The sequence below is a fragment of the Kryptolebias marmoratus genome, linkage group LG16, assembly GCF_001649575.2.
Source record: "Kryptolebias marmoratus isolate JLee-2015 linkage group LG16, ASM164957v2, whole genome shotgun sequence".
NCBI lineage: Eukaryota > Metazoa > Chordata > Actinopteri > Cyprinodontiformes > Rivulidae > Kryptolebias > Kryptolebias marmoratus.
The window spans coordinates 18,574,810-18,593,009 of record NC_051445.1 but is presented as its reverse complement, the minus strand read 5'-3'; the positions used below and the strand labels follow the sequence as shown (position 1 = coordinate 18,593,009).

The window sequence follows — 18,200 nt, the reverse complement described above, 5'->3', positions numbered from 1 at the left end:
TGTTCTTTTCTTTACTTGAAACCCTTAATTGCGTATTTCATGACCTATCATGCAGCGTCCCTGGTGGTCTAGTGGTTAGGATTCGGCGCTCTCACCGCCGCGGCCCGGGTTCGATTCCCGGTCAGGGAACATTCGTTTTTCTTCCAAGTCATCTTGTTTAAATTATAAATCGTTATGGTATTTAAAGTCATCGTTTTGTGGTTGAAAGCAAGTTGTATTTCAAAAATATAAAGTTCTAACCATTCTGAAATTCATTTGGTGACATATCCATTTTCTTTCTTAGTATTCTATGGGTTTAATTTAAAATCTTATTGTATAGCCAGTAGAGGGTGATGTTGGACTGGTTGTTTTTTTAACCTCTCTCTCTCTCTCTCTCTCTCTCTCTTTTTCTGTCCTTTAACATCCACACAAACACATCAACACAGGCAGATCTATTTCTATTTGGCTCGATTAAGAATGACTCAAACGGTACAAATTAGACATGCAAACATATTGAATTGTTGTCAATTTTGAGCAACTAAAAATGAACACTATTAGCTTAATGGAAGTTTTAAATAGCATAATTTTACCTGTCCGCAAATGTTGTGGAACTGAACCATTTTTACACATAAATCTCTGGGCTGTTTCTGTCCTGACATTGTCTGCAGCAGCTCAATTCATACGTGAACTCAGCAACAGGACATCTTTCTGTGAGACAGACATCAGCTGAAGAAGCCATGCAACTCATCAGTGACTGTTATCAGAATCCTATATACTGCAAAAAAAAAAAATAGAAAGCATTATTACAATATATGCATACCTGCCAGTTAACTGTTTGCTGTTTAGCAAAAACGCACGATAAACAGCAAACAAGCAGCTGGTAGATACATATCTGACCACAGCAGCTCGACCAACTAATTTCTGACATTTGTCTTCCTACATACAGCTCATTCAGATGATGTCAAGATAATTTTAAAAGATGAGTGCCTGTGTGAAAATGACTCATGGCTTGGTAACTCTGTCATACACTGAGCTGTGGGTTTTTGTGCATTTATTTACAACCTTCACTGCTGCTGATATTACAAAACAGACCCACATTTATGTAGTTCTGATTTAGATTGAGGACAAACTGAGATGGATAACCTTTAATCCATTTAGGCCAACAACAGTAATTTAGTCACTTTTAGACTATTTACTCCTAAAAATGAAGCTATGCTGGAAAAATTCAGTTTTTTTGTCACATATTTTGTTTCCATAGTAGTCTTGAATGGTGTGGCAGCAGGTTTGGATCCCAGTAGCTGGGTGGAAAGTTTGTAGGTGCATCCTGATGGAATGATAATAGGCCTGTAACTTCAGATGAACCTTTCTGTCTGAGTGCTGCCTCGAGGCTAAAGAACCACCTCTCTCCAAACAGATGCAGTGAAGAGATAGCCTGACTCCTTTAAAGTTGGAAAGGTGAGTGCTGTGTAAGCTTTTCTATCTTCCTGTCTGCCCCTCGCAGATAATCTGTTTGTGTTACCGGACATGAGAAAGGTAACATTTTGGATGTGGCCAGATTTGTATCTGCCACCTTTGTTATCTACAGGAAGCCATTGTCTGATCTGTATCTCTGTATAAACAAAATGCTTCAAACCTGAACATGTCCTTCTTGTGTGGTTAGAGCTTCTTTTGTTTTGTCAGCAAACTAACGTTAAAAAAGTAATTTTTTTTGGTTTTTGCATCTTGGAAAATCTTGCATACATTTCCCTTTAAAAGAACAAACAACACTCAGAGTTGGCCAACTTCAAGTCGACTACAGAGAGGTAGTTGAGAAAGATTAATGGCTTGTTCTTGTGCTTGTTTACTGTATACATGTCCTCTTCCCCTCTTCCCCCTCTACTCTCCATCTGACGGCCTCAGGACTGTGCCCCCAGGATTACCACAATGTTTTTTTTTTGTTTTAACCATCTGTGTCTCTGTGCCTAGCAATGAGATGACTAAAGAGAGGAGCCCAGACCCGATATGTCATAAGTGTTGAAATGGCTAATACCACGTTGGCATGACTGCGAGTCAGAGCCTTGGATTAGGTTTTCACACAGTTCACCGATTCTTTGTTTGAAAACACGTCATAAACGTTGTAAAAAAGTTTCCTCCTTGTAGCTGTGTTTTTTTTTTTTAAATGATCAGATTTTTGTTAGAGGGCGCTCAAAGTGGAACTGTGGCATCGTTCATTTTACAGCTCCATTTTATCCACTTAATGATCGTAAAGGGTTAGTTCAGGTGTTTTTGAAGTGGGGTTCTTTGGAAAGGTTATGAACGAATGATAGCTCACATGTTGTAGCTGTAGCTCTTTGAATTACCACAGTTTGGAGAAACAGAGTTTAATTCTGACCGGATTGACAAGCTAACAGCTAGTCTGAGACTAAACCATACCATACCATACCAGCTTTATTTACAAAGCACTTTAAACAACCACATGACTAAAGTGCTGTACAAAGGAATAAATTAAAGACAAAACAGTGGTCACACAAGACAAAATAAGAATAAAACAAAAGACATAAAACCAAGCATGATTATTCCAGCAGAAATTTTATGATTATTTTATGATTCTGATAAGTTTCCCATGCTTCTATTTTTTGTAAATAACTACAGAATTCAATAATGGGAGTGAAGTAAGGGTTTCTAAAATAACATTTGCACAAACAGTAGACAGTAACTTTGTTCTCAACTCTTCTCAGATGAATCAATAGGTTGCCAGTCCGGTCAGAATCAAATAACGAATCCAAGAGCTATCTACAACAGGTAAGATAGTAAAATTTCATCCCCTTTTTACAAAACCCCACTTGGAAAGATCTAAACTACCCCTTTAAGTCTCAGACAGTAACTCAGTGTATGAATGTGTGTAGAACGGTGGAGCTGTCGCCTCACAGTAACAGGGCTGCGAGTTCAAAACTTAACCGCGACCTTTCTGTGTGGAGTTGGCAGGTTTTCCCTGTGCATGTGTGTGGGTTTTCTCTGTTTTCCTCCCACAGACCAAAAAACATGCACGTTAGGTTAATCGACAACTCTAAGCTGTGAATGTAGCAGAAACGAAGCCGTGACAGCGTGAATGGTTGTCTGTCTGGTTGGTCTCCTTGTGGTCCTGTGATGAACCGGCCTCTTGTCCAGGGCGTCCCCCACCTCTCACCCAGTGGCCCCTGGAGATAAACACCAGCTCCCCACAACTTTGTACAGAGAATTGGGTAAAGAAAATGGATGGATGGACTGTATTTAAGTGGAACACTTAGTTATTAAGTAAAACCTAAAATCAGGTCAGAAAGCTGCAGGTTCCAAGATCAATATGTTTTGAGACAAAATGTGTTGAAGCAATGAGGAAAGCGGATTAGTTATCACAACTTAATGTTTCTTTATCACTTTCACTTTTCAACTTGACAAACCCGGAACTGCAAATTGATACTACATACTTATACTGCAAACTTTATTAGTCCGTTCTGGTTCACTCCCATTGAAGGGTTCAGTCTCTCGACGCTTGTTTGAAAAACAAAAAAACACCAAAACAATCATAAGAAGCCTGATCGAATACATCAGGTGGGTTTAAAATGTGCAAAACAGAGAATACACCTTGTGAGCTGCAGGCAGACAATAAAAGACGAAGACTAGAGTCGGGGCATGTTTAAACTTACAAACGTACAATACAGCTGTTAAATCTCAAAGTTACAAAGCGGAGTAATAAAACCACGGAAGCACAAGACAACAGTCTAGCCCTTATGATGAAGCTAAAAATATGGAACAACAGCGATAGGGATGCTAATAACTCGTGGAAAGGCAAACCTGTTGTCAGGGTGTGATGACAGCACCTATCCCAGTTGAACACTTCATCCAGAAAGAAATTCGACTGAGGAGATTACATTTCCATCTTGAGCCTTTTTCCATTTAGCACGTATCCGTTTACAGTTTAAAAGTTTCTTCTCTGCGGAAGACGACATTCGGTCACATTTAAAGTCAAACAGAATGACTTCAGGACTCACGCTGCAGCTCGGTCGCTGTCATGACGCACATGTGTTAATGCTGTTTGGTTTACATTATAAAAAGTCACAATGCAACAGAAAAAAATCATCACCTGCAAGTTCTTTTGTGAAATGTAATGCATTTCTGTGCATATTCAACACGTGACTTCCCTTGTATAACAACGTAGCACAAACTGGTGGCTTTTTAAATAACACACTAATAGTTACTGTTAAAGGTTTCCACTTAACAGCTGCGTTTTCATCTAAAGAAAACATTTTTTTTGTCATATTTTTTAATACACAACATTCAGCTAGGTTTAAAAATGCTATTTTTATGTGGCTTATTAATACAGTCTTCCAGCAATGCTGTCTTGTAAAGCAAATAAATAAAACAAACAATACTGTACATACGTAACACAATTCTTTCCTGAATCCTGAAAATACCCCGCTGCTTTCTGTAAAAATCAAAGTGACGAACTGTAGCACCAATATGTATGAACACCTGTTCACGCAACCTGTTTCTGTCTCAAAATAGCTCTCAAGTTGGTTAATGTTTTTTTTTTTTTTTTTTTAACGGCCTCTTATTGTACTGCACTTCAGGAGTTGCAGTTTGCCTAGCTGATTTTAGTTGGTAAAGCTTAGGGCAAGTTCATAACTATTTCATTGCCTACTTGAAGCATCCCTTTTCATCGTTGACCTCAGATTCACAACAAGAACAGCACAGATCAGAGCATGACACTTGTCGTTGTGTGGCAGTGCTTGAACCCTCGCCTGCAGTTGGTTTGCCACGAGAAGCTGCTGTTTGGACACACCAGTGCTGTTAGCTTTCATCAAGTTTGCAATTTTCATAGTTCCTTCCCATAATGCTCCACCTTACTTGCTCTTTTCTGATCACATTCCTTCAGTCTGATCAGATTCTCATGTCCAGATGTCCGGCATCGCAGAGAGAAGAAAGGGCTCGGCAACACTCTTGCACATCCATAGAAATGTTTTTTTGTTTTTTTTTCAGTGCTCACCACTCGCTTAGGACAAAAATCTCATCTTACCAAGCATGGACACCAAATATAGTCTTTTGACTATCTTAGCTACATATGTGCCTGTGTCAAAGACAGTCGCTCTGGATGATTATAGGTTTGAATTTGAACAGGAGTGGCAGCACTGCTTGCCATAGAACTTGTGGTTGCAGACTCCGTGCTGGGGCACCAGGTAGCACCAGTTAAAGTAATCCCTACAAGTGAGATCTGTGGAACAAGAGGGGGAAAAAAAAGAAAAGTAAACAATTTGGGAAATCTTATCCCTAATTTGAAGGCATCATGTAAAAGCTTTGGTACCTTTCTTCTCTGGCTGAGGGCAGAAGTTGGTGTTACAGGCCTGAGATGTTGGCGGTTTAGGACGGAGGCTGCAGCCGGAGGAAAGTTTACCCTGAACCTGACATTGGACCGCCCTGGTCTGAACTCCTCCTCCGCATGTTACCGAGCACTGCGCGAGGAAACAAAGTCTCTGTGATGGCGATAATCCTGTCAGCTGTCAAAACTTGATGCACGCCTAAAACAGGTCAGCTAGGAAACCCCACTTTGCTTGAACTCACCTGAGACCAGGGGGACGAGTTCCACTTTGGTGAAAGTGGAGCGCGAGGGAGCGGCGGCGATGGATAGGAGTGATGGGGCGTCCTCCAGCGATGCACTGGGGGCGTTGGGCGGGTCGGACACTCGGCCAAGATGCAGGGCCTCTGGAGCTCCACAGTGGGCTTGGGAACATGGAAGCACTTCTTGGCGGCCAGCTCTCTGTATTTCCCTGCAGTGTCCTTTAAAGTCCGACATTCAGTCAAAATCATCAAATGCCATCAAGAAGGCTGTCACAGTCTACTACACAAAAACAACTCTGTGTGTGTTTTATACTAAAGTAAGTGGCAGAATTAAAAACAAATCTCACAAAAACAGGGATTCAGGTGGATACGCATTCATGCTGATTGTCATAATGTTCACAATAAGTTGTTCAATACTTAGAAATGCCAATTCTACAAAACCAGGGGTCTCCAATCCTGGTCCTTGAGGGCCACTCTCCTGCATGTTTTACTTGTTTCCCTGCTCCAACACACCTGATTCAGAGGTTAAATCACCTCTTCATGTTCTGCAGAAGCCTGTTAATCACCCATTGATTCAAATCAGGTGTTTTGGAGCAGAGAAACAAGGAAAACATGCAGGATGGCGGTCCTCCAGGACCAGGATTGGAGACCACTATACAAAAGAAACAAACCAGATACAGACCTTCTCTGCACACTTGATGAGGCGTGCCTGATAGCCACGACCACATGTTGCTGAGCACTGCACATAAAAAACAGAACAAAACTAATTGATTTACTTTAACACTAAACTAAATACATATCATGCATACTGCTTCACCTTTACGGTTCACAATCTCTGCCCACCTTTATCACTGAATTTACCTGTTGCCACGTGGAGACGAACCACTGGAGCTTGCGTTGTTTCTGGCAGCGTTTGAGGAAGCAGGATTCCTGGCTGGCAGGTTTCTGCAGACCTGCACACTCGCCGTCTGGCAGCGTGCGAGTCTGAGCACCTGCGCCGTTGCTCGTACATAGAACGGTTCTCTTCTTCAGGCCGTTGCCACACTTACGGGAACACTGCAAATAAAACAAAAAGAAGAGGACGTGAGGACGTGAGGATGATGTGTTATGTTTTATGGCAAGACACTGCATGCACAACTATTATTATTTCAACAATTCAGACGTTTTTGGAGCATAGTTGTTACCACAACGGATTTGCTTTTAGACTAATTGACAAAAAGCATCAAAAATACATAGTTGAGTATACAACGTTTTATATACTAATCATTAATTCAAACCAGTGGGAATGCAATAGGTGTTTTTTTGTATGCGCACACGTTTGATATTCATAATTTAAAAAGATTTGTAATGCAAAACTTTTAAAACAAAAGCATTGCTTTCTTATTTAGTTTCGCAGTGATATCTATTCAATAAATGTTTAACTTGTAAGTAGTTTTCATAAAAATATGCCTTTTTGTCTTTAAGGCTGTTTTCTCCATTTTCCATGCACAATTCCTACACTGGTGGCACTTGCATACAACTAACATTTAAAAAAGTCAAGAAATTTACCCCTACACATTAATGGGATTTTGACAAAAAGAGTGAAACCAGCACTCTTCGGAGCTCTATAGCTTGGACATATTTTGGTGTAGAAACATCCTTCAAAGTTTGAACAGGTCAAAAAGAGTTAGACTTTACATTACTGTATGGGCATTTTGATTTCTTTAACAATGTTTACACAATCACAGTTTACATTTTATGATTTTGGGAGATTTTCCACTGAGATTTGTCCAACTGACAGCTGATGATGTCTCACACTAACGTTTGAGCTGTCTTAAACTTTTCAAACTTTTTGGAAAACAAAATCTTCTTACTCCCACAACTTTTTTTTTACTGCATACACAAATTATACATCAAAATATAGACATTTTGTATTTTTTTCACCCGGTGTGTCTTTCACTACTATAGGACACATGGTTTCCAAGGCAACGATGCACTAAACTGTGCCACAACGTACGAGAGAAAAAGGAAACTGGACACCAGTGTTCGGTGTGAAATTTTCGTGGCAAATGTTTAACAGTGAGACAAATTACCAAACACATCGTAAAGGAACTAAACCAGAACAAAAAGCGAGAAGTCTCAGTGGGATCATTCATGGTTCAGAGCTGCTGAGATCACTGTCATAAAAAGTGTTGAAGCCAACAAAGCAAAGTTCCACTTAACAGCACATGTAGAGAGGCCGAATGGGTAGCTTTATATTATTTCCCAGCTTTGCTTCTACAAAACTCTGTTCCTACATCAATAAATGGATTATTCTCGCACGATGGATGCGCTGCTTTACACGCTTACCTGTGACCACGGCCCGGCAGTCCAGACTGGTGGACAGCTGTGCGTGCTGCAGGCCTGCCTTCTAACTGGTGTGAACTGGGCACAGCCAGAGTCGGATAGGACATCTGTCTTGGTCTGGCTGCTTTTCTGGACACACCGGACCAGCCGCGCCTGCTCCCCTCCTCCACAGGTCCGGCTGCATGCCCCCCACTCTCCGACAGACCAGCTGGGACAACACAACACAAGCCTGCTGAGTAAACATTTGCAGCTCCTCCATAACTCATTCAGACAAGCCTGAAGGACCTCATGATAACTGTACATTTATAGCTGCTGTAGATGGATCCCCCATGTTACATCGAAGGTGTTTTTTCTTTTTCATTTTGGTGACCCATGTGGAGGTATCAGAGAAAAAAGGGACTAATTCCAAAAACGTGTATGTGTAGCTCATTTTATATGTCTATGTATAATAAACTAAATCAGCTTCATTCTAATAGTCACACTTCAGATTTGTCAGACTTCAAGCCCATTGGCTCTGCAGGGTTTTAGCTATTTGTTCATGGATGATGAGCAGATCCAAACAGCTGAAACACCAGATGGATAAGCTGTAACCTGAACCACATTTCAAAAACTTCAACCTCCCCGCCTGTCAAAACCTAGCCCGCATTACCTCTAAAACTAAACATCAACACATAATTCTTTTGTTAAAAAACCCAAAACAAAAGAAAAACTAACAAACAACTGAAAAACATCTTCTGGTAGAAGATATGGTGCATGTTTAGCTCCCTTCAGAGTGCAATTTCTCAGATTCTGACAGTGAAGTTTACATTTTTTTTTTTTTTCAAAGTCAGTACAGTATCATAAGTCAGCTAATCCCCAAGCCTTCTCGCTTCTGTAAAGTTTATTGAATCTGTTCAATCAGCTCGAACCTTTGTCACACACACTATACCGTCTTCCTCCAAAACACACCTTGATTTACCTGAAAGACCTCTAAAGGGTGCTAAAAAAGCAGTACTGAATCTAAAATATAACAAGAGATAGTCCATTTGGATTGGACTTAAATTTGTTGGGGCTTGTCAGAAGGAAGCATCATCAAAGGAGGATTTTATAGAAGATTAGGGGGCTGTAGAGATTAAAGTTTCAATATGTCTGCTCATTTCATACGACTCACCAAGTGAGCAGAGTCTGCACAGTTTGTGACATTTATGCTGACATTTTTTTGAGCTTTTGGCAAAAACAAGGGGCTGCCCCTTGTGGTAGTAGCCACAACTAATATGTGGTATAAAAACAAAAAACATTAAAGGCCTAGCATTCCTTGAAAGAATGCATATTGCCCACTGCCTTTTGTTAAATGAAGATCATTTCAAAACAGAGTTAAAACCATTTTGGTCAAACCTCGTAAATGATGTAATTTTGTGATCTGCAACATTCCAAGATCTCACAGTACATGTTGGGGATGATTGTCCCACTACCACACCAAGTTTTAGCTCAATATCTTTAAAACTGACTGAGGTATAGTCTTTTTTTGTGTTTGCTAAGGTCGGTCAACTGTGCAAGGTATTATTATTTATATCAGTTACATCATTTATTAATGTGTGTGTAACTTTCCGTGTTCTTCATATAACTTTTCCAAGTTCTGTATTCGGAATAATTTAACCAAACCTTTAGGGAATTACCTTCTTACTAGTTGTTAAATAAATGTAGTGGGGTAAAATGAACAATCATTTTGCAGAGTAGAATTATTATGCAGCAGAATATGGCAACTTCCAGCACAGGTAACTCAAAATTATATTTTGCTACTGTATTTGAGTAAATGTCCTTAGTAGACAAGTCCTTAATGTGATGGAACATGTAGATAAGATACCAGAGCTTCAACATAGAAGACTTGTGCCATGAATCTATCCCTATAATCACTTCAGAGGAACAGCGATTTACATATTAAAGCCACATCATCATGGAGGTGTTTTTGTCCTCTTGGCTGCTATGAGTAATGGTCTCAGTATTACACTCTCTGGACAGGAACACGAGGGTCAGATGTCCATGTAAAGATGGACGCTCGTGGCATTAATAACCTCTGACTAGTGTTAATACCTTAACCCTGTATGTATGCTTGAACTTTCACGCTGCCACTGTGAGATGTTTTTTTTTTCTTTGCTCGCCTTTGTGTAGACCCAAACTATGAAATGATACGATATCAGGTTATAATTAAAAGCAGGCACTGGAAACCTTTTTCCATGATGTAATGCACGTTTAGTCCAACGCACCGGGTGCAGACACAGCAAAATGAAATAACTAGGCCTCAAAATAGTATGACGTGCAGAGATGGACTGACCACCGCCAGCTAGTCCAGTCTAGCATGTTATGCTGCGGTCGACCCAGCATATGTTTCATATCTGCTCACAGTTTATACAGAGAGGGGTTATATGGGTTGTAAAAACTTGATGTGCTTTAAAATATCTGTCCAAGTTGTCGTGATTTGAGGTTTTTGAACCCAGGGATGCAGACAAACTTATGGTCTCTCAGAAAAAAGAAAAAAAAAAAGAATTATTTACAAAGTCCCAAACTCAAAATCCTGGCATGGCAGCACACCAGCCACATAATATATTTCATTTTTCTCTGTCACTTAAGACTAAATATTTTTCTTAATTAAGGATAATTGTTAAAGAATTTACTGCACTGTAAGACACTAAATTTAACCAAGTGATGGATCTCTTACAGGAAGGTGTCCAGCAAAACTGGCAAGAAGAACTTCAATGCAAAACTGAATTTGTCTAACTAAATTAAACTGCAGCTAAATGCAGGTTATCTCATTTAAACAAAATGAAGTAAACTGTAGTTTTTAGAGTCAACTTAATTCAAGATGGCTCAGTGCTGCACTCGAGCAAAACAGTCAAACTCCAACTATACCTGAGTCAAAACCAAACATGAAACTTGAGTTGAAACTCATAAAATAAATCATAAAGTCCAAGTTCTTGGTAAAGGCTGAACTAAATGGATTCAAATATGTGGGATTTTCAATGAACGAGCACCACAAACGTTGGTCACTCCGACAAAGAAACACATTTACGATCATACACGTAAAAATATGAGCTTATGAGGAAGAAATACAAAAAGCACACAAAGGCCAAGTGGAGAGGTTGCTCTGGTAAAGACATCAATTATTCTTCATGTAACAAATATTCTACATTGTAATTTTAAATGTAAAACTAACTCCCTATAGTTGACTGGGGAAAGAAAATCACGTACAGACATTTGTTAAAGTAAAGATGGTATGTTTTTATAACATTTTTGTTCATACTTACGTGTTAAAGCTACACCGTATGTCTAAACTCTTGACTAAAATCTGTAAATACAATATATGTTGATAACATGTAGCAGATAAATGTGTGTAGTTTACAGTGAGTACAGTACACATTCTTCAATAAAACCATCAGAAATTTACACAACATGACTTTAGAGACAATTTATGAATATTTTATAATTAGAGGTCTTGGATCCTCTGCAATGGTCTAAAAGCTTTACTGAGGAAAAAAAAAAACATACACTGACATCTCTTCATTGCAAATCAACTTTTAGGATTCATAACTGATTATGGAGTCTGTTCTTTATGTTTCCAATAACAATAACTGTATGAGATGTAGTAAAGTATTATTTTCTTTTCCTAATCAGTGATCTCATTTATTTTAAAAACATATTACTGAATGCAAAGGCCCTAAACTGACAAACAGTCTGTAGGTTAACTAACAATACATTTCGCAAGTGTTTACATGCACACTCTGTATAAACACAGATGCATGTGCAAGCACACCTAAGCAGCTAAAGCTGTAGATGATGAAGAAGATAAGCTCCACAAGTCGAGTGTAAACACTTGTGAGATTACTTTACAGGCACTATCACTGTTCCCTCGAGTCAGTGTAAACACACACATCCATTAGTGAGTAAATGCTGATCGGAGGGGTTTCTAACTTTCTTCTCGGCGGGATGTGTCTGAGGGAAAGGAAAACAAAGTGGAAAAGAGAAACTACTTCGACACGCACGAATGAAAAGAGGTCGCCGAGACGGTTTATGTGAAAATGGGGACTGTGAATCTAAAAGAGAAGTTTAAATGAAACGCAGACAGAATCAGGCTGAGTTTTGAGTGAAGCCAAAATGCCACAAATCACCTGCAGAGATTAGAAAAGCTGTGACAGGAGCACAACTTTGACTGAATGACGGCTCTCCCTGGCTGAATGTTGGGTGGTTGTGTGTGTGTGTGTGTGTAGTTGGACAGAGAGAAACTCCACATCAAAGAGTCCCGGCCATTAGACTTATGTTTACAGCTGAGACTTAAGCCACCCAGGTAATGCACATAACAGTGGGGGTCTGACAACAGTGTGTGTCTGTGGATGAGGTGGAGGGTGTCTCCCAGCTGACCTCAAAGGCTTCTCCTGTGCCTCTGTACGGTTTAACAGTGACGTAAAGAAATGCAAACCAAATATGCGTGCTCTCGTCTCCTGAAACATTTCGTTTCACATCTCCACAGCGCTCCATTTACCAATAAGAGCCAAATTAAATTTTCCACTGCGAGCGAGGCACAGAAACACAATACGCTACATGAAATCGGTTCATGTACAAAGAATATTCCTGCATCGACTTGTCAGGCTGCATTATTCGATCTATATAAGGGTGTAATTGACCAACATAGTTGAGGGAAGTCCATTATTCCTGCTTCAACACCACAATTAAAAAAAAAAACTATAGTAATAAATGAGTATTTAAAGCTTGATATGAGATTTTTTTAGAAGCAATATATTTAAATTATTCTAGTTGAAGAGTGTAAGAGGAAATATCAAAACTCACTGAGCTAATTTTAAGTTAACCCAGTGATTCTCAGACATTTCTAAGGTTTGAATGTTATTTAAAAAGAAACTTTTACATCAGGGCTATTCAACTTCCGTTGCAAGAGGGTCATATATAAAAAGTACTGGGGCTTTGAGGGCCACAGGCAATTTTTCAAAACTTTTTTTAGTTAATCACAACTTTGTTAAGGACAGCAAACATTTTGTCTCTTATGGCTTTAAGCTGTTCAGTTAATCTCAGAGCTACTTCCAGAGATGCTGTCATAACTCTCTCCTGTTTGGGGCAAACGTGGCAGATGGCCACTTGACTCATTGTGAAAAGATGTGAGCAGCCTCACTACTTTACCTTCTAGTTTTTTTTTGCAATTTTTCTAGAATACTCACAGAAGATGAGGCATGATTTCACATTTATTGTCTTTTCACATTGTATTCTATAATAAAGCCAAAGCTGCCGTAAACTCTGGTTCCTGCTGGCAAAGTAAACAAAATAATTTTCAGCTTCACTTGTTGCACTTGTTAAAATGAGATTTTCTTAATCTAATTTTTGTCTCTTTGCCTTAAAAATAGATATTTTTAAGCTTGTAGTGTGCTTAGTTAATGTGAATTGTGCTGTTGTCTTCTGTCTGTACTGCTGCCTTACCACCTTTTTCACAGCTCAGATGGCTGGGCCAATCAGACAACAGCTTACAGATGCATATGTTTACCCACCCCTGCCCACTTTGTTGTCACGGTTTACCAAAGATTGTTTGACAGATGCAATCTTCTACTAGCTTAAAAAGAGGCCCAAGGTGTGGAAGTAGCTTTGATATGTATTACATACGTATAGCATCATATTCATATTGAGATCCTGGCAGCTACTGCAGGTAAGATATTGAATACTGATAACATCTCCACAGAACAGCACAGAGGTAAAAATAACTCTGTCCCCCCCACACATCTGATTGGTAGTTGTGCTCTGAAACATGAATATGTAAACACAAATGTTGCATTATCACATGCTGGAAATGCTCAGGTCATATAATAGGATTTAAAATATTTCTATCTATTAAGGGAGGTCACAATATTTGGTTGAAAGCTTTGCAAATAAGTTGGACAGAGAACTTTGAGTTATTCATATTTTTTTTGATTGCATCCTGCACCAGAGTGTTTTTTTTTCTTTTTTCTCTGTTTTAATTAGGTCATCCTGTCAATTAAGGGCTTGTGGGTTAGAACCTGTTTTTGCTAAAATGTGTTTTCATTGCAGAGCTTCATAAAGCAAGTGAGAAGAATGTTTGTATTAAAATAAATCCTTAGTAACAGTAATTGCACAGTACTACAGTTAATTATGTCAACTGAAGATGAGTAAAGCAGTAGGCATTCTAACATTTGGCAAACACTTTTAACCAAAAGAGCCTAACAACTCTGACATTTTTCATCAGGGTGGGAATCATCTCATGTGCTGGTAGAGGTGTGCCAAGTTCACAGAAGCCAGTTTTTTTTTTGTTATTCTTTTATAAGCAATGATGAAAAATTTGCAGTGACTGCATAATATACAACATATAACTACACATGATGATACAATAAACCACAAGCTTGCCATTAGTACTTAAAATGTCTGATCTAACAAAGCTCAGGAGAATGTGGTCGCCATTTCAGAGTGCCTAATATATTTACATTTTCTTTCAGCATGACCACTACTCCAATTCATCTCTTTTTGTCAGAGAGTATGAGACAGCTCTCTGGTTGTGCAGCATTTTCCTAGGATACTTGTTCCAAAATGGAGACATACACACGCTGCCTAAGATGGAAATATTCAGCTGGTCGCAGTGCTCTGCAGGATGATAGAAATCCCCCTTTTCGAACAGCTGTTTGGTCCTATAAAACAAGCGCTAACTGCATAATCTAAAGGAATTCCACAACTTCTGTGCCCATTACATAATACTGACATTGTATGCTTCAGATTTTTCCCAAAGGGTTTATTTTGAAACAGCAGGTCTTCAACAGGTGTTGGGAAACCACCGGAGCAGTGCAGATTAAGAAAGAGATTACTCAAAAGCAAGACAGGGCATTCGGAAAAGAAAAATAACGACTGCTTTACTATTAAACATGACAACACGTTGTCATTTTGCACACTGATAACTGTCCTGATTATGCAGTGGGCCACAGTAAGGTTACTTAAAACTGAATAGATGAGAGGGTGACAGAGTTTGGGTCAGAGTAATGGGACACCACCACCATACCTCTCCTGCCCTGTCTTTTTCTCTAACTCTGTGTGAGTGTATTTGTGTGCCAAAAAGAAGCTGATAGCAAATCAAATATTTTTTTTTTACTGGCATCCCTAATTGCCTGCTGCCATTAAACCATTGGCTTTGAATCCCATTTGACATTGACATTGTTTATGTAAGTGTTAGCTTTTGTGCTCATTTTACATAGATTTTATTCTTGTCCATGTTTTTTTTTCATTTATTATTATGTGTTGTATTTATCTTAATTGTAATTTACTGCAGTGTATGTACAGACCTTTAGGATATCAAGGTGTTGATTGGAAATGTGCTTTCTCCCAGGAATGCTAGTTTCATCCTCAATATTAACATGCCCCTTCAGTTTTCTTTCTTTTTCTCTGGTTAACAAGCATCAACACAAAAGAATAGCAAGCAAAGTATGTTGTTTGTTTTTTATTTCACCAATGATGACATGATGAAAGCCTTGTTACTCATGTATTGCATGTTTGAACACTAAGTTTTAAAAGCCAGTGGACAAAGTGACATTTGGACAGACAACAACAGAATATTTCTTGACATGCACACAGTGCACTGACTGAGATGAGGTCAGTGTCTCGACTGGACCACTTTCTGCTCATAAATCAAGGCACCACTTGTCAGCAGTGTCCCTTTCATTTGCAAGAAGTTGGCTGATATTTCATACCACTGCTAAGGGTGTATGTGGGATTACTTAGAATAGAGGCACAGAGAAACTGAAGTCCTAACAACAGCTGTCAAAAACCTTTGGATATATTCTCGTTTTGTTCCTTTTAATACTGGCATCTCCATAAGTCTGCAACTTTCATCTAAATTGTAGTCCACATTGAGAAACTAACTTGCACATGATCTTAATCTTTGTATCCCCTAAACAAAAACTTTTAGGTGGCACGGGACAAATGTGTGCCATTGTGCAAAACATTTTGACTTTTCCTGTATTTAGTTTTCAGCTTCTGTCTACAACCTCAACAAACTGTGTCCAAATTAGGGATGGCGTCAATTAGATAGTGGACAGTACAAACAAAAAGGATGTGAAAAGCAATTTGCAGAAGTAATTTTAACAATTACCAAAATTTTGGTACGATTAGTCTGTCAGATACTTTATTGAAGGAATGCATATTTCTCTTGCATTTCATGCCAGAACTTTAAACTATAACCATCTTAAAAAATACAGTTATAGCTGTTTTTGAATCAGATCTAAAAACAAGTTATGCAATATTGCAAAAACAAAGTATGTGTTGGGGATGACGGTCAGCTACTACCACACCAAATTTTAGCTCAGTATATGTCAATTAACTGAATTATAGCTATATTTGTGCTTGCTAAGATCAACAGGCTGTGGTGGCCATCTTGAAGTGGGTTGACTCCAAAAATTAATTTAGCTGCAGATGTACATCCAATTATTACTTTTTCGGCATTTCATTAAAAGTCGTCTAGTGGTTCATGAATTTTGGCCAACATGACAGTCAAACGGACATGCAACACAGACACAGACAAAGTCAGATCCAGTATCACCCACTGTCACGAAATGCAGGAGATAAAAACTAAACAGTACAGCTAATTATCTGAGTGGCATTTTCTGAAGAAGGCTCCAAATCTCAGCTGAGCTTTTCTGTCTTTGTATCAGCATGAGATTTCTCTATATGTTCTGGCTTTCTTTCAGACTCGACCATAGGCATGAAGGTGTTTCTTTCTCGTTTAGCCTCTTTGATAGACTTTGACAGCCAGGATAGACTCCAGCCACCTGAAACCCTGACCAAGACAGAGCTTGTGTACTAAATAGATGAACAGTATAGTATAAACTCAGGAGAATTAACAATTATTCACTTTTACCATATGTTGCACTTGCTAAGCTTTTACGTGAGTTCTGCAGGTCCAACAGACTGGGTCTGCGTCATACCTTAGAAATGATTACTTCAACTCCTTATGCACTCAGGAGATCTCATGCCCTAACCACAGCAGCTGTTCCACAAATGACCTGCTACATCTCAGCTGGTTTCTGCACTAAAATTGACTAATATTTATAAATTCTGTGGTCAATAATTTGTAGTAAATGTTTGTACAACCTCAAAATGCTTAACAAACTTTTTTGTAGATTTTATACAGTTTCAACTTTCAGTATGTGGATATCAAAGTTTCAAGAGGACCAAATAATTCCATCATGAAACCACATCATTACCCACAAATATCTCACATTACCTCCCTCATTAAGACCACTGTTATCCCATGAGGCTCTTACACTGATATGCTTTCTGTCCATGACTTTACTCTACATGAAACTGTCCAGAGCAGCACAGACAAGGGAGGAGAATTCTTCATGTGTGTGTGTGCGTGTGTGTCTGGGTGTGTGTTGTGTGTGTGCTCATTTATGTCCTGCCTGTCATTTAGCAAACCACTCCCTATGATGTCTGCCTCATCAAACCACGCTGACTGATCCTCAGCCTCAGCCCTAGAGTGTCAGGGATAAACAGTGACCAAAAAACGGATTTTCTTTTGCCAAGATCCAGCAGAACCACACCCTGAAAACCACACAATCATACATAGGTCTTGCTCCCAATCCTGCTCTGTCATATATCCCCGTTTGTCAAAGAGAAACTCAAACTGACACACACTCATGACATTTTACAACATCAGGGAACACCTGCTTCCCCTCAGCAATTTTCAAAGTGCACTTCAGCGTGTCTGATCATCAGAGATTGGAAATGAATCAACATGTTGCATCAAGCTAAACTGCCCATGCAATCTGCATGCACACATTGCCACACATATCTAAAATGGTGAGAAGGCCAGCGCGATAGACTACTGTGAGCTTGCAACCTATTATGATGCGCCATGTGACGAGAATTATAGGTCCTTGGCCTGCAGTTTCAAACAAAAGCTTAAACTAAGTATTGCTGACAGTTGATGAGGTATCATGTTGGACTTGACAAAGATGCAAACAAAATGTCAAAGGAAAGTTTCTGATCATTCATCTCGCACATGTTTTTTCGGCCAGATGGTAAGTTATTTTTTTAATAAGAGAAAGGAAAAATGCTGTAATCCCAGAACAGGTGCTTCAATGGGTTAGAAAAGGGTGGAGAATACAGTCAGTTCTGCCTGACACCTTTCATTTGCTTTACTATCAGGAGACAGTATCTGGGAAGATTGGAATAGTTGATTCAGCCAATAAATAGCTCTTTCGACATTGCACGTCAAGAAATTACAGATGTGAAGGTGTTTCAGGCCAATAATACATACCAGTCAGAAAGAATGGGGTAAGGACAGATGAATA

At 39.2% G+C, this 18,200-nt stretch overlaps 1 protein-coding gene and 1 non-coding gene across 3 annotated transcripts in view; one reads left to right on the top strand and one right to left on the bottom strand.

Annotated features, from left to right (window-relative positions):
- Positions 1-57: 57 nt before the first annotated feature.
- trnae-cuc lies at positions 58-129 on the top strand. The gene has a single exon. It is a non-coding gene; the product is annotated as a tRNA-Glu (tRNA).
- A 4,371-nt stretch (positions 130-4,500) lies between these two features.
- The window catches only part of LOC108232201 (A disintegrin and metalloproteinase with thrombospondin motifs 16), a 54,946-nt gene continuing 41,246 nt past the window's right edge, over positions 4,501-18,200 (bottom strand). For both annotated transcript variants that reach the window (XM_017409825.3, XM_025004593.2), the window contains 6 exons: positions 7,879-8,083; positions 6,412-6,606; positions 6,233-6,289; positions 5,554-5,769; positions 5,297-5,444; positions 4,501-5,206 (listed from right to left, as the gene is read on the bottom strand). In XM_017409825.3, the coding sequence (XP_017265314.1) occupies positions 5,091-5,206; positions 5,297-5,444; positions 5,554-5,769; positions 6,233-6,289; positions 6,412-6,606; positions 7,879-8,083 (937 nt within the window). In that variant the 3' untranslated portion in view covers positions 4,501-5,090. The remainder of the gene's footprint in view (positions 5,207-5,296; positions 5,445-5,553; positions 5,770-6,232; positions 6,290-6,411; positions 6,607-7,878; positions 8,084-18,200) is intronic.